The following is a 16,788-nucleotide window of genomic DNA, read 5'->3' on the forward strand; positions in this document are numbered from 1 at the left end:
GTTTGTCCAAAAGAAAAAAACCAGGCTTCAACAACTATACCAGACGAATACTATTTTTAAATCTTGAATTTACAGGTAGTATATATTGAATTTACATATATTGCAGTTAAATAAGATAAGTACGGAAGAGAAACCAGTAGTCATCCTTCAGAGTTAATCTAAGACGAGTCATTATTTTAACACAAGTAGCAATATGAATGACAGATTCTGTATGGACTGGGAGCAAGGGATCTTTGCCTGCGCCATCACACTGTTTGGCTTTGGAAGTAATCAGTGCGTTGCAAGACTGAACCAAGACGCCATTTCCTACAATATGAAGTTCAACAGCACATCTCAAAGTTTGCATAATAAAGTTCCCAGCCTCTGAGGCCACTAATCAGGTCATGGCTGGTGATCTACTTACACGGGGAACTTCCCTCATCTCTTGAAGCTCTTCCAAGTAGAAAATTTTACTACTTTACTCGTTTGATCTTGCATACATTATATGTAGATGTTATGAGAAATATGTGAAATATTACTATGTTGGTTTTAGTTTAAGTTTGGCATTGAAGAGGTGTGAGGTATGTTTAACTCAACTATGAATGCAGTGAAGTTCACTTGATGCTTTTTCCTCGAGTGGAAAATTTTACATGTTATAAGCATTCCGTTTTGAGAGAGGGAGAGAAAGATTTGTTCCACACCCAAAAATTGTGGAACTTTATATGTAGCATTTATACTTTAATGCCTCCATGTTACACGATTCTGTAAATCAAGATACAAGGCAATCAAATCCAGTTTAGTTTCATTGTATAAGTGGAGGCAAATAACGATTACCTGAAGCAGACCACTAAGAAAGTTCAAATCCTGCATTAGAGCTGATTGCATAGAGAAGTTTTGCTCTTAAAGTGCTTGAACGTTTGTATGTTGGAAGCTGTAAGCACAGAAAAAAAGAGATCATCATGCACATGATGTAGTAGTTGGATAAAAAAGACCAAATAATAATAGAAAAGGTTTTTGGTTCTAGTGCTGCACAATGATGTTAAAAGATTAAAATGCGCAGCTGTGGGCTTATTAATACTAACCTTGAGAGTATTGTAGCAGGTTGAAGCCGAAGGAAGCCTATCCACATCCTGACCTCCAATTGTGGCCCAAAGAGGGACATCGCATGCAACCTATATAAGATCTTATACCAATCTTAGTCGTTCAGCTGTTAGATCCAGATGGTTTTCCTTTCTAATCCATTTGATTATTTGTCTTAGTCTCTTTCGTTTATTTATTTATAATGGAAGCGAGTGGGGGACTCAAACAAGTCATTACAATCAAACCACAGTTCAAAAGGGAAGCTTAAAAGGAAATTATTTGGCAAGGAGAGTCAAAGAAACTAGGAGATCATTTTGACTCCTCGTATTGCAACCTAAAAACTTTTGAACATAATGCAAAAACCAACAAACAATAAAAAATGATAGTTCTGACTCCGAAGCACCTCACAGTGGACAGAACAATGATCAACAACTCAAAGTCCTTCAAACCAGTGGTAGGTGACTCGCACAGCCCAAATAGCCAGTGGGCAGCTGCTGGGGTACCCATTTATTCAGAAATATGGTTAGTTTTTCTTTCTTTTCTTCTTTTAATAGGTAATTGAGAAGTTTTATTAATAAGGTACTAGGCATAGCCCAAGTACACAAGACGTATACATGAGTAATACTTAGGTAGGATTTATAACCTCAAAACTACAGTTAGTTTTGTTACGCAAAAGCTACTAGTCCCCTTTCCACAGAAAATTGCAATGAAATATGAAATGGATGCCCTTCACCATAATGAGACATGATATCTTGTTCCACTACCACCCAATAAGCAACCTGTAGGCTATAAATGGGTATATACAATCAAATTTCATCCTGATGGTTCGGTGGAACATCTGAAAGCCCGCTTGATTGCTAAGGGTTACACTCAAACATATGGCATTGATTACGAGGAGACTCTCTCCAGTTGCCAAAATCTCCTCCGTTCAAATGTTGATCTCTCTTACTGCTAATTTAGACTAGCCCTTATTTTAGCTGGATGTCAAGAATGCATTTCTGCATGGCAATTTGCATGAAGAAGTTTATATGGCGCAATCACCTGGGTTTGTTGCTTAAGGGGAGTACCGAGGAATTGTATGCAAGTTAAAAAAGGCATTATATGTTTGAAACAATCTTCCTCAAGCATGGTTTGAGAAGTTTTCTGATGTTGTATTGGTATTTGGTCTCTATAGATGCCAAACAGATCATTCGGTATTTCACATACATAGTGATGCAGGTCACATTTTGTTGGTTGTATATGTGGATGACATTGTAATTACCGGGAGTGACTCTGCTGAAATTGCTAGGCTGAAACAATGTTTACATGATCAATTTCAGACAAAAGACTTGGACAAGCTTAGATATTTCCTTGAAATTGAAGTCAGTAGATCTAAAGAGGGTATCAACCTATCTTAAAGGAAATATGTACTTGATCTTCTGGAAGAAACCGGCATATTGGGTGCACGACTTATTGACACCCCTATGGACCCAAATTATAAATTCGTGAAAGAAGAATGGTAGTTGTTTGGAGATCTAGGTAGGTATCAAAGACTTGTTGGGAAATATAATTATCTCACTATCACTAGACTGGATATCTCTTATGCAGCAAGTGTACTGAGTCAATTTTTACAATCGTTTAAGGTCTCACATTGGAATGCTGTAATTCATAGTCTTCGTTATCTTAAGCGAGCACATGGCCTTGGATTATTGTATCGACCGAATGGACATCTTAGGGTTGAAGCCTTTTCAGATACTGATTGGACAGGATTACCTTTAGATAGAAGATCTACTATTGGATATTGTACCTTTATAGGAGGTAACATGGTTATATGGAAGAGTAAGAAACAAGCAGTAGTAACTTGGTCTAGCGCAGAAGCTGAATATAGGGCAATGGCTCACACTACTAGGGAGCTAACATGGTTGCAACACTTCCTTCAAGAGATTGGGTTTCCAACTCCTACCCCTCTCCGTTTATTTTGTGATAATCAAGCCGCAGTGCATGTTGCCTCTAACCTTGTGTTCCATGAAAGGACTAAATATATAGAGATTAATTGTCACTTCATTTGAGATAAGATATTAAGTGGTGACATTGCTACACCTTTTGTGAAGTCTACCAATCAACTCGTAGATGTGTTTACTAAGTCTTTGTGTTGGAGTCGGTTAAAACTTATTTGTTTCAAGCTGGGTTTATATGATATATATATGCTCCAGCTTGAGGGGGAGTGTTAGAGGACATGTTTGTAATTAGTGTAAGTGTCAATTGTATGTAGTGTATATATATGTTTGTACATCATGAAGTATTTTTCCCTCCATAAATGTTTACACAATGCAACCCACACCTTGTTTGATGGGGTTATTTCCCTCTGGTAGGTTTGTTTAGTTAAGTTTAATATTGTGGAATGGATTTCTTGTGTTGTATTTCATACCCTTTTTATTACTTCCTGTCAGACTATGACCTGCATTTTAAGTCAATAAACAACTGGATTACATTCCCTTGATTTCAAATGGAAACTTTTATACTGCTTCTTCATGATGGAGCAAGATCAATCTGCGACAAACTACAGAAGTATTGTTATCCGCTCATTTCTAGATTTGGATTTTCCACAATTTTCATCAAAGTATGAGTTTCTTAGATCAAAGTGAAGGGGACCACTTTAGGGTGCTTAATTAAGAAAACCATAAAGTTTCTTAACTGAACCTAGAAGCCAGGGGACATTTTTATAAATGATATTTAAAGAAGGCTGTCTCACTAAGTTGTAATAACCTCTATTATAAGGAGTGAAACCTAAAATCCTACTAATATCAAATCCCAGCACTTAACTGACCATACACATCAGTTTAAAACAGGAGTATATGAAAATAGCAAAACACCCATAAGAGCCCAAGATGTGGTAGCAATAACAATACTTGTAAATCACTGCTACAGTACCATGAACAGGATCATCACTAGAGTACCTGTGAAAGATACCGATGATAAAACATTGGAATACGGCCGCCCACAAATAGCAGTAATGTGGAAGATGATTCCTATTTTTCTAGTGTGGTATATCTGGAAGGAAATGAATTATCAGCACTTTGAGGATCACGAGCAAATGCTGGAGGAGCTCAAAACATGTTTTTTTTTAATACTTTGTTCCTTTGGGGAACTTCTGTAGATTGTAATGGGCTGATTTCCCTTTTTCAAGTTTTTACAATTAGGTGTTCCTCTTGTACACTACATGTGTACTTGCTATGCCTTTCTTATTTTTTTAATAGGATCTTCAATTGTTAATTAAAAAAAAAAAAACTCTTATTTTATTTTTTTCTATTTTTATTTTGGTATGCATCAGCAATGTCTTACCATAACATATTCATTGCTCTAATTGAAGATTAAATAGTGTCTACACATCTTTGATAACTTACATGTCCTAATCCCTGTTCAATGCATAAATAAAACCCAAAGACTATATAGAAAACATTTATGAATCCCAAATCAAATGTATCTTTCAATTTTCACAAGATATGCAAAATGCGTAAAAAGTTTTCATATCCAACCTCGAAATGGTTACACTTGCATTGTTTTTTGTGTAATTTGCATGAATCTTGCTCAAATAAGCAAAATTTAGAAGTGAATCCTTTAATTTGCCCAAAATATGCAAAGTAGTGCTCATCACCCTACTAAGATGTGGGTGAAGCTGGATTGGAGTTGATATTGAATGCAGTGTGAGAGAGACAAGGGGACGAGAAGGCAGAGAAATAGGAGACACATGGGACAAAATAATGAAATAAAGGCTTTACCTTATTTATTGTTTTAATAATTAAGATAAGATTTATTTTTGACAAGTAATTAAGATGAGATTTATTAATGACAAAAAAAAAAAAAAAAAAACCTTATTCAAGAACACATGGAGCATACATCAGATACACTTAATTAGAAAAAGTAGAGAGATCAAGAAAATCCTTGAAGCTAAAGCTAGGGGAACATAAGTGGGCTGTGATCCAATGGTAAAGTGAATTTTTTTTTGGGGGGGGGGGGGAAGCCTTGAGGCCCTCTGCAATCCTTGTGCTATTTTCAAAACTTTGGTCAGTTCTTTTGCTTCGTATACACCATGTAAATAAAAACTGGGATAATTTTCCCAAAGGTTTCCCTATGATGATTTATCAAATCAACATTTCCAGCACGTTAGTCAATCTACAGCCTGCCTAGGCTTGCCTCAGACTAACCCAAAAAGACTTAAAACAGCTTCCATATTTGCTACCTACCTCACAGTTAAGTAAAAGACGATCCACAGATTCCCCATTCCTTTTGCACACACAACACCATTCTATCACCACAACGCATCTCTTCCTTAAGAAATCAAAAGCAAAGATCTTTCCTAGTGCAAATGGTCAAACAAAAAAAGTCATGACACTGTGCCAGTTGTCATATCCCTTAGTGACACTAATAGTTCACCTCTTACAAGTGAGTAGAAAATAAACAGATCCAATTTATTGCACTCATTTTCTATGAATATCGCTAATTTTTATCGCTTCCAATGATATTAAGCTGAAACTTTCCCCTAGGCAGAAGATACTTTAACCGCTTTAACAGTACACAGTTGTAATGTTCCCAGAAATTTAAAGTAAGCATTCAGATTCTTTCTACGTCCATAAAAATACATCTTGTTCATATTCTGGGCTAACAAAATCAATCATAAGATGGATTTTCACAAGACATTTCAAAAAAAAAAAAAAAAAAACACTGCAGAGGCAGAAAAATGTGATAGTTACTAGTTAGCACCTGAAATTCGAGAAGGGTACAGAATAGACACACATTCATCACAGATAATAAAGATTAAAGACTTAATAAGAATACTCAATTTACAAAATTTATATTCAGAAGATGTAAGATCGATGTCATACCTTATGGATAGTAAAGGCTGGCTGCAAGTGTTTGAACCCAAGTAATGGAGCTCTAGAACAACTGGTCACAAATTTTAGAAGCATGCAACGTTCCTCTGGTTCAAAGTCTCTAATAACCTGTGACAAAATAATCAGGAGAAACTCAATTGAAACGTGGAAACGATTATAGAAATATTCAAGACAAGAACACAAAAAAGAGGCCAGATTTGATGCAAGGTGAAGGGAACTCAAACCATGACAGGCAATAGCAGAACATGAGAATCAACATGGAGATGTATAAACTAGAGATAACAGATACAAGGTGGAACAAGATATAAGCGAATCAGGATTTTAAAAAGAAGAATATCTGAGATCCTATAATTGGATGTAACAAACAAGCAGACAAGAACTAACCATGTATTGTTACAAATTTTACAGATAAGAATACTATGGTTTTCCAATACAAGTGAGCATAAAACTGAAAACTGCAATTAATTTTTTTTATAGGTAATCAAGAAGTTTTATTCATAGAAATAGGCAAAGCCCAAGTACACTGGGACTATACATGAGAGGCACCTAGTTAGAGTTCACAATCAAAAGGAGAAAATCATGGACATTGAGCCCATTACAAAAAATAGCCCCCGCCCATTGCAATTAATTTTACACTAACAAAATAGAGAGAACCAATATATATGCGCTAGTTGGTGGCATAAGCTGGATCAGATATTCTGGGAAAAAAGAATATCATTACAGACAGAAGGTCGGTCCAATCTTTATAAAAACAAGAAAAGCAAGTAATACAATCTCCTTCTGCTAACCTCAGGGGGTGATGAAGAAACATCTACCCTTCCTTTCTATTGGTAGGTTTTTAACCCTTGACCTAACCATCCATCATGTTCTTCTCAGGAGAGGTTGATTTTAAGCCCAGAGAGTCTTTTCCATGAAAAACCTACAATTCTTCTGGTTTCTTAGGATATGTTAACTCGCCAACATTTCTGATATGATGATATATATAATCTAATTAAGAAATCCCAACTAAGAGTAAAAAAATCATCTCTCTTTAAGTTCAACTTGTAATCCAAACTGTAATGCAGGTAGCAGGGAAGCATAAGAAAATTAGAACAAGAAAATCCAAATATAAGAAAATCAGCTCAAATTCCATCCTAGATTCATACCTCCCAAAAGATTTTAATCGTTCGGCTCCCCTCAGAAAAACCACCAGTGTAGCGTGTGTTATTTCTTAAATCGTCAACGTCGATATCATGGTTTCCACCTGAAAGCAACTGCATAGAGTAAATATACAGGATCAGCATTTGATTCATACAAAAATGTATCCAGCAGCCAAAGCTCATCTGATCAAACACCTTTTAAGGCATGCATGGAGGGAAAATACCTGATTGAATTCACTTGCATTAAATAACTTCAACCAAGATGGTGATATAAGATCAGTTAATCCTCTATAGAAAGCATTTGAAAAGGGTAATATCTGCAAATACAGTAAAAACAAGGTTAATTCACATTCAGGAATATATTTTTCCGCCTATTTGTACAGTAACTATTACAGACCTGCCGATTAAGTTTATAGTCTGCAATTGCATGAACATACTGCATCTTGTTCTCATTTGTCACAGAGATATCCTTGCCGCCAGGTTTAAGCTCAACAACATGCCGTTTGCCAAATGATTCTTCGGTAACCGTAAAATCTAGGGAGATTTCCTTGACATCACCATCATAATGCTGCAGAAATTAAAAAAAGAAAAGAAAAGCAAAACATGGATGAAAAAATTGGAAAATGCATTACTGTGCATAAGCTTATGTCCATTTACAAAATAGAACATCCAAAATTACTGGAAAGAGAGATTGTGCACAGACTCAAAAAAGAGCTCAACCAAGCAATCAATAATGCCTTAGTGCAAACCATTCATGCCATGATACAAGAGAATCATGATACTTTGATGTGCAGCAGCCCACAAGTCTTTGACATGGCACTTTGAAAGTGAAAACTTCAAGTCTTGATGTGTTAGCATACTGGTTGCAAAGCATGTAGAAAAAAGGTGTCCTAAACTATTGGAAGAGTTTTTCCTTGCCACTATTCCCTATATCGCCCCCTTTCTTTCTTTTTTGATAGGTCTCTGTCACCCCCTTCCTTTCCCACCCTCATCTCAATTTTCTCTCTTTCTTTTTTTACAAGTATTATCTCAATTCTCTACTATCTCTCATCTGGTAATTGAACACTTTGAATCCTCTCATCCTCCTTTTATCTTATTCCTTCACTTATTTCTTCATTTCCTCCTCTCGTTCTTGTTCAACATATTAGAACTAAAAAAAAATTACTTAAAACGCATTTCACAATTTTAGGTCCTTGGTCCGATAAATACCCTCCAAGGAAAAGGCTCAGCATCCTGAGGTATACAAACCTCATAGAAAGATTGAACAGTGAACTTCCTTATCTTGACAGGGTTCTAAAGAATCTATTTGTACCTCCAAAACATAATTTAGTAGAATACAAGAGACTGAAAAATTCTGTGAAAGCTTCAACCTCCGAGTCATGAGCTACTCTAAAGAAACTAGCATTCCACTGAGGGGTTGCCACAGGAGAACTCCAATAGACTGCCACTGAAGTCTCCCACACACCCGTAAGGATCCATAAGAGCACACATACTTTGAACCATGCAATCACTGGTCATATTGCCATGCCCAGATCGTTCCCATTTTGAAATGAAAACTTGAAAATTTTTGGTCATAATCACCCATGCTACTTTATACATCCACCACAACATCTTCCTTGCTAATTATGCTTCCTAGCAATTAGCACCATACAGCATAGCAATTAGAAGGGCTTTACCTTCACATACATGAGATTCCTGTAGAGCTCCGGATCAAGTGTTGATAATTCATCAAGAAAGCTATATCGGCCCAACAGCTTTTGTACGAAAACATGGGAAAAAGAGTAATCTAGTAATATTCCTTCATATAGAGCTTTACCAACAACTCTTCCAAGGAACTCAATCATCTGAATACCATTCTCTATATATCTTGCAGATGCATTAGGAATTAGAAGTCTGTCTGAAGTTGAGGTTTGGGAGAATAACCCATATCTAAGACAAAGGAAAGGTGAGAATTAAAAGCTAACTTCTGAAAAAGCAGATACATTGTACGAAAGTCGACTGTGATACATTGTGTCAAACTTACTCAGGGGCAAAGGCTGCTTTTGATATATCAGTTAAAAACTCCTTAGATAATCCACCGTAGTCCAGACCAGCCTCTGGAAGGCCACATTCACTAAGAAATGATACATGGATGGATGACTTCAACCTTGAACCAAGAGAATTTAACTGCTGAAATCCATCTTCAACAATATGACCCCGGCGAACTACTATCTCAATTGACCGTGAACCAGGTCCAGCAACCTCACCAGCCATTTTTCGGGAGGCTTTATCCATCATAATGAACTCTCTAAACATCTCAACTCTGCTAAGATGGAACCGTGTCAAGTAACACCTTTTATTATTGGGAAAACAAAGTGGAAATACTTTTTGGTTTTTGTGCTTGAAGATTTCAAAGATAATTTTCCAGTAAAAGAAATCACGATTCTACATTTTAACTTGAACATATTTGTAATAGACAAAATGGTCTGTTTAAAAAAATAGTTCATTTATGTGCTTTTATGCTCACATTTGCACATTCACGTATTGACCTACTGATGGTAAGGCACCCTCAACAGACCCAAATGTACATCTATCTTTTCTGGTGTGTGTGTGTGCATGAGAGAGAGAGCAGGTAATAATGGAGAAAAATAAATTGGAACGGATGCATGATATGCAGCAACCTTCAAGCCAAACTATTGGCGGGTCACTTTCTCTATATGCAGCTCTACGAGCTGGAAGGAAGAGGATGGCCAAGAAACATACAGAGATCATAGCTGTCAAGCCTGCAGAACTACAAGAGTCCTATCCAATAGCATTCCTACCTTTCTTCAAAAGGAAATACGTGTGGAGTAGTAGTGATGACAGAATCCACGCTTGGTATAGTCAAATCATCATCTGCTTTTAGATTAGCTGACAATACTTCGTGAGTTCTGGCAGCTACTGAAATTGGGGGACGGCTTTTTCTAGCAGGTGAAAGCCACAAGACAGGGGGGCAAAATGGGTGCCTGCAATCCCTTTCGTACATTAAGTGCAAGCATCTGATTGCAGAATCCATAAGGGGTCTATTCTGCTGACCAATACTATGAGACAAGCCATTATAAACTAGCGTATTGAGCATTGATGCAATTCTTCGTTGCCGCTCCAGTGTAAATGGAACCTGGCTCACGCCATGAAATGCTAAATTAAGTGTCATCCACAGTCTAGAAGTACAAAAAGAAAAATAGAAACCTTTACCTGTTTTTCGTAGAACTCAATGTCATCAAGAATTAGCAGCAGGTGAGAATAGGTGGCAGAGAAAAGGTGAAGCAGACATGTCATATCTTTTGATATGCCTTGTGGACCACACTTTAAAGGTTCTATATCCCATACATCACAAGAGTCATTATCATCCTGGCTAGGCTTAGGATGACTATCAACCAAGTCAATGCCTGCTTGTGACTTGCCAGTAACTTTATTCAGTACATTGACCCACTTATTAACACCATCCTTATTGGCTCCTTTTTCCTTTTTCACCAAAATCCCATCCTTTCTTTTTCCTGAATTCTTACTAACATAAAGAGGATGATCTCTTTCAGTAACCAAATTGTTTCCAGGAAAAAAGATACTTTCCAGTGCTCCCCATAGATTGACAAGAAATCCAGGAGTAAAAGATAGCATGTTAAGAATGGGCAATGAACCAAGCGTGGGATTCAAGACAGAAAATATTCTAAGCAGGTAAGAGTAAAAATATGCAACATCAAGCAATTCAAGCTTCTGAAAGTGTTCTATATTGTTTGGTGGCATGGTCTCAACACTGTGAGTAAAGGAATATGTTTTCATAAGGGCCAAAAGATTGGTAAGATGCCATTGCTGACAAACAGGCCTAAGCAGATCCATATATGACATCTTTAACCCATGAGTTGTTTCAGTCCCATGGGGGCGGTCCGCATAGACATCAATTTGCATATCTTGAGTCTCCTTCATCCATCCTACATTCTCAATCCAACCCAGTAAGTTTTCCGCAAGAGTGATAACAACGTGGACATATGATGCACAGTCTAAACCTTGACTAAACCGGCCAGGATCCACTGAACCATTCTCACTCCCTGATGCTAGGCATATAATGTTTGCTAGAGCCCAACCAACTGGCGGAATGACCTTGGAAGAGAAATGAATCTCTGACTGATTCATCTCTGACATCTCTGTTAAGATTCTCTCTTTCAATATCTGTCATCACCTGCCATTTTTTGATCAGTCCCCACATGTTTAAATCTATTACAATCTAAGAAGATATATCAAAGAGATTATAGGGATTCTATTCACTTGTTCTTGTACCGCAAAAACAGTGTTACCATAAGCAAAAATCTTGACTGACACAAATCAATACATAAACATGTAAAATTTCTCTCATCTTAAACAAAATAATACATAACATGTACGTCTGAATGCACATTTAATTTACATACTAAGCAATCCAAATGAGGTATCGGGGCAATTGGGCATCAGTATGCTAAGAAGTCTCCTGAAAACCAATGCATCACATTGAGAAGCCAGGAAAAAGCCCAGCTTATGGCAATGGTGCATTTCAAAAGGCCATTTTGTATCATATCTAGTAAGTTAAGGAAAATAAATGAAATGCCAAGTATTAAGGGACCTCCTTTGTGGCAGAGTGCTTACTAAAAAATGGTAGCTCATCTTATATAGAACATTCTTGTTATAGATAACAAAATTATCAGATAGCTTGTTTAAGGAACTAGTAGTGCCATTAAAACTAGTTTTGATTTTGGTAGGCATGTTAGAAACTATCACAATTCCAATGTTTATAACCTCAATAAGTCCATCTATGGTGATTGAATCAGTACAGATCACTTGGCAGCAATTACCTACATATTATGCATGCAGTCTCTAACTCCGATAATATTCGATCTAGGTGAAGTAGATAAGTATATTCAGAAATAGCACTTGAAATTTAGGAAACACATCATAAGGTAATCATCATGGAGACTTTTTCTAATCTATTTTCTTTCCAAATGTAGTAACCCTTACCAGTACATTCCAGAAGCATGGTAACAATATACACTTGTGCTTTAGAGCAGGTATAATAACAGCTGGCAGTCGTTGAGCAAGCCAAGGAATTGTAAGCAGGAACACACAGTACTGCACAGCCACATCATCTACGTCCAACATGCCAGGGCCACTTGCATCAAAGTTTGTCAAGTGAAAAGGGCGCAATGCTAAAGTTACTGCACTTGCCGTAACTAAAAGTTTATCATCTGTCTGGACATTATTGTTTTTCTGTGAGGAAAATGAAACATCCAAGGTGCAAATGTATCTTCTAATATATTTGTAAATACCACTTTTACAACTCCCCATGAAATAAACTAAATTCCTCACTGCCATATCTGCATCCTGCTTATTATTGTCAGTAATGCTTTTCCACGCTTTCGGATCAGTAAGGAAAACAACAAGACGCATCACCAAGGTGGTAAGAACAACAATATCTTGACCCACTACATCACATTTATTGCATTCCCCAAGAATGAAAACGGAAAGAGAAATAAGTTTTCGTGCTTGATAAAGCCATATTCTTCTCTCTTCATGGGTACCCGTTGCAAAGGAGCAAAAATTCTTCTTTGAATCTAGATCATGAAAACATAAAATTAGTACCCACATATCATATGGACTGATTAAAAAACTCGGATATAGATATCATGAATAAATCAGATAAGACTTAAGGAAAAGAAATCCAATATCTTGGCTTCTTTTCTTATAATAACATTGTATAAATGAGTCCAGGTTGACCCCCATTAATTAACTTATATTTGTCCCAAATGGACCTGAGCCATTACAAGCTCTAGATGGGCTTGGAACTTCTTCAAAACAGAAATAAAAAAGGATACCCATATAAGCACAATTAGATTTATCAATTTGGGTAGACTAAAGAATTCAATGGAAGAAGAAATTATTGCTTCAGTAGGTGAGGAAAAAAAAAAGGTGGTAAACTAAACAAAAACTGGGTTTTATCCATGAAAACTGAATTCCTCAGGTGAAGCGTAGAGGTTTCAAGTGTAGAAAAATATATGCTAATAGAAGGATACACTCAAGACAACAAAAGGACAACTCTTTCGTGGTGGTTACACTAGATAGCCCAGTTGATGATTGAGCTTCATTTCAGAATTTGGGCTAAAATGATCCACAAAAAGCGCTAGCCACATCTAGGCTATAACCCCAAAAAACTAGTCGATTTAAAGCTTCCCTAGAATCACATAAAAATTCTAGTTTCACCTAATAAGTAGACAATATATGACCTTAGCAACCATAACAACCTGTATAACTTACCTACTCAATATAAGTTATTCCTTTTTGCTTTCATCAAGGCCATATCATGCATTGCTCCAGTATCGTATGGCCGACCTTACTAGGTGGCTTTGCCATCATATGAAACAACCCAGAGAAAACACTAGCCACATCAACAATACAACCCTGAAAAGACTTCATCAATTTGAAGCTTCCCTAGAATCACTTAAAGAGCCTAATTTTACCTAGTAAGTAGCCAACATGGGATTTACCACTCATGACCATCTTTATAACTTACCCATTCTGTTGAATTATTCCTTCTCCTAATAAGGGACTAGGGTGTTACAATGAGTCTTCGAAAAATTACCATAACTGAATTAGATAAAAGAAGATTTGCAACTCTCAACAATGAGACTCCAAATAGGGCAAACCATGAAGGGATTTAATTTATAAGCTTTTCTGCATGGTAGTCAACACGTATTAAGAATACAAAAGACCAGTAATTAATTTACCCATTTAAAGATTAGACATCCTGCACTTATTTTATGAACAGATCATGAAGAGAATCCAACATATTTCAACAGCTTTGGTAATATAATGGGGTTTCTCAATTCAAAAACTGGTATGGAATACATAGTTTAGAGATGGAAGTAATAAAGCATCTGTGCAACATAAATGGGAAATCCAATGCAAGATAGGAAATTGGCATACCTGTTGAGTTCAAGCTTTCCAATAGAATTCTAAAGCATTTTTGCATACAATCTATTTCTTTAGTTTGAATCTTCTGATGCCGGATTGTTGAAACTCCAATAAAGAAAAGAAAAGGTCTCAACACAACATTTGAGATCCATGTTGCTGAAACTCTACGAGCATTATAATTTGCCAAGACCGAATCCCATTCTTCTTGAAGCTTCAAAGCAACCATCTTTGTAACCTTGTAGCGCCTCCAGACTCTCTACAAAGTTAAAGAAACCGGTCATTTCATCAACTTCAACCATGCACCTGCTTGGTATCTAAGGGCTCGTTTGGATGTTGAGATAATTTCTCATCTCATCTCAAAATCCAAACATCACTTAAACACAAACACTTTTCAATTTCAAATATTCAACTTTTTCACCTAATCATTATAACTTTCCCAAACTTCTAAATAAAACACAAAAAATTATTCAACTTTTTCAAATTTCAAAACAAAAATATATTAAAAAAATTATATTCTAACAATATTTTAACATTATATATTTGTATTCAACCTTTTCTGTCTCCTTTCCCAAAACCCTATAAAACATCTCAACTCAAACCATTTTACTACTATTTATAAATTTTTCATCGCATCTCATTTCAACATCCAAACGAGGTCTGAGAAATAAATGTGCGAAAAGCCTAAAAAATGGGAGCTCAAGACAAAATCCGAGGTCTGTTTGCTTGCCCAAAATATTTTGATGATTCCATTTGCACTTTGAATAGATTTTTTTTTTATAATTAATAAGAGATTTTATTATCAAGAATAAGCATAACCCAGGTACACAAGAAGTATACAATTGAATAGATTCTAAACAATCCACAAGTCCATGACCCTGGAAAGGTCAAATTCTAAATTTTTCTCTCGAGATACCATGAACACGTGATTCATTAGATTTACATGAATCACAACCAAAACCATAAATGAATTAAAAGCGAAGGACTTTTGTTAATGACTCAACCATTGATCCAAAATTCCTATGACTGTTGGATACTAATTTGGTTAAACCTTTAACTCTCAGGATCATAACATTCCACCACGCTTTCAAATCCTACATCCACGGCGGCCCGCTCTATCGATACTGACCTAGTGGTAAGCCATTTCCCTTTTGGCATCTTCACTAATCTATCTGTATTCAATGGCTTAACAACACATACATAATACCAAGGCATATTAATCCAGCCTATAGGTCGCCCCTCTGTGACTTGAACTCATGATGTGGTCCTTGTTTCGATACTAATTGTTAATGACTCAACCATTGATCCAAAAATCCTAGAACTATTGGATATTAATTTGATTAAACCTTTAACTCTCATGATCATAACAACTTTCACAAAATTTGTAGGAATGAGTTATCCCAAACCTTGCGTGATGGTTAGAACTTGTTGACAGCCCCATTCAAGATGACAGATATATCACTAAGTATGAACAGGGCCAACCTAATAAACGTAACTGCAGCAGTAGCATAACCAACATTCTGTGCACCTCTAAAAAAATAATACGTTCTGTATCTGTTTGATCACGTAACAATTCATCCATTCACCCTATTGATAAAATGATGTCTTCCACATAGCCTATAGTAAAAAGAGACAAAAGGGGGGAAAAAAACAAGAAGGGACCTGAATAAAGAAAGCAGCTGCGACCGCTCGTCTGGCATAGCTCCGGAGCTCTCTTTCCTGAGATACCTTCTCAAGAAGAGCATCCCTCGTAATCTCCTTCGCGCTCGCTCCCCTTAAAGATACCTGCTCAACACCAATTAATTAAATAATTAATTAAAAATACAAACAGACGTCACACAACGAGTTAAAAAGGGGGGAGGAGAAAAGCTAACAAAATGAATCATCAGTAAAGATGGCTCAATAAAAACATACAAAATCGTAATAAAATTATGATAAGTTTGCGTCTTTCATGTCTTTAAGCAATTATGCATTTGTCAAGTTGTTTTGTAGGTTCCAATCCCAATTAATTTTGTACACGATTTAAATTAGTGTTTCTTTCAACTCTGTTTCTACAATTCTTGACCAGCAAAACAGGTTAGGGAACTTATCCTCATGAATTTTGCATAATTAATCGGGGAGAGAGAGAGAGAGAGAGTGTACCTGCTGCTTGCGATGCTCATCCATAGAATCCAGACGATCATCCACACAAAGGCTTCGATCTCACTGGGCTCATTCGTCAGACACGGGACGGCCTTGTTCATACGCGAAAACTCTCATTTTACTGAGCGGATGTTTTTTATACCAGGTGATATTATTTTAAAAAGAAAAATCATAGTACATATAATTTGTGAAAATTCAGGTCTCTAAGAAATATTTGTTCAACAAATTCCCAAACCAAGACATTTTACTCCACCTTTTATTTATTATAAATCTTATCTCTATAAATTATATCTAACGTCGGTACAAAATATTTTAAGTAATTTTATTGATTAGCATAAATGAAATGTGAATGAAAATAGACTAATTAAATAAATAAAAACCATTGGTTTTGGAAGTATTTGGATCGTTACAAGAGATTGTTAATTTAATTTTGTAAAATCACTCACTTACATAGATCGAGAGCCAGCTATAAGATCTTCTCCTTTTAAATGCAAAGAAGTGAAAACTAAAATCCAAGCCGACAAGTATATGACTGAGAAAAAGGGGTCTCGTAAAAACCCATGTCGAAGTTTAGCATAACAGGAAGCATTTCTTTCTTTTTATGCAGGAGATAAATCCCAATACCA

The 16,788-nt window shown here is 36.2% G+C and overlaps 1 protein-coding gene across 6 annotated transcripts; it reads right to left on the reverse strand.

Annotated features, from left to right (window-relative positions):
* Positions 1-26: 26 nt before the first annotated feature.
* LOC122276439 (E3 ubiquitin-protein ligase UPL7) lies at positions 27-16,584 on the reverse strand. 6 transcript variants are annotated; one of them, XR_006228851.1, is made up of 16 exons: positions 16,163-16,584; positions 15,683-15,805; positions 14,036-14,279; positions 12,074-12,666; positions 10,283-11,254; positions 9,871-10,205; positions 9,093-9,371; positions 8,746-8,998; positions 7,467-7,637; positions 7,294-7,386; positions 7,076-7,183; positions 5,922-6,038; positions 1,062-1,162; positions 814-910; positions 404-470; positions 27-306 (listed from the first exon to the last, which is right to left on the reverse strand). XR_006228851.1 is itself a non-coding variant. In XM_043086155.1 (15 exons), the coding sequence occupies exons 1-14, from the start codon at positions 16,184-16,186 to the stop codon at positions 827-829; spliced, it is 3,486 nt and encodes a 1,161-aa protein (XP_042942089.1). In that variant the 5' UTR covers positions 16,187-16,580; the 3' UTR covers positions 27-306; positions 814-826. The 6 variants fall into 6 exon arrangements, 2 of the variants coding, with proteins under 2 accessions (XP_042942089.1, XP_042942090.1); XR_006228849.1 differs by having other exon boundaries at positions 1,062-1,151; positions 16,163-16,582; XR_006228850.1 differs by lacking the exon at positions 404-470 and having other exon boundaries at positions 16,163-16,583.
* Between the last annotated feature and the right edge of the window lie 204 nt (positions 16,585-16,788).

The sequence above is a fragment of the Carya illinoinensis genome, chromosome 9, assembly GCF_018687715.1.
Source record: "Carya illinoinensis cultivar Pawnee chromosome 9, C.illinoinensisPawnee_v1, whole genome shotgun sequence".
NCBI lineage: Eukaryota > Viridiplantae > Streptophyta > Magnoliopsida > Fagales > Juglandaceae > Carya > Carya illinoinensis.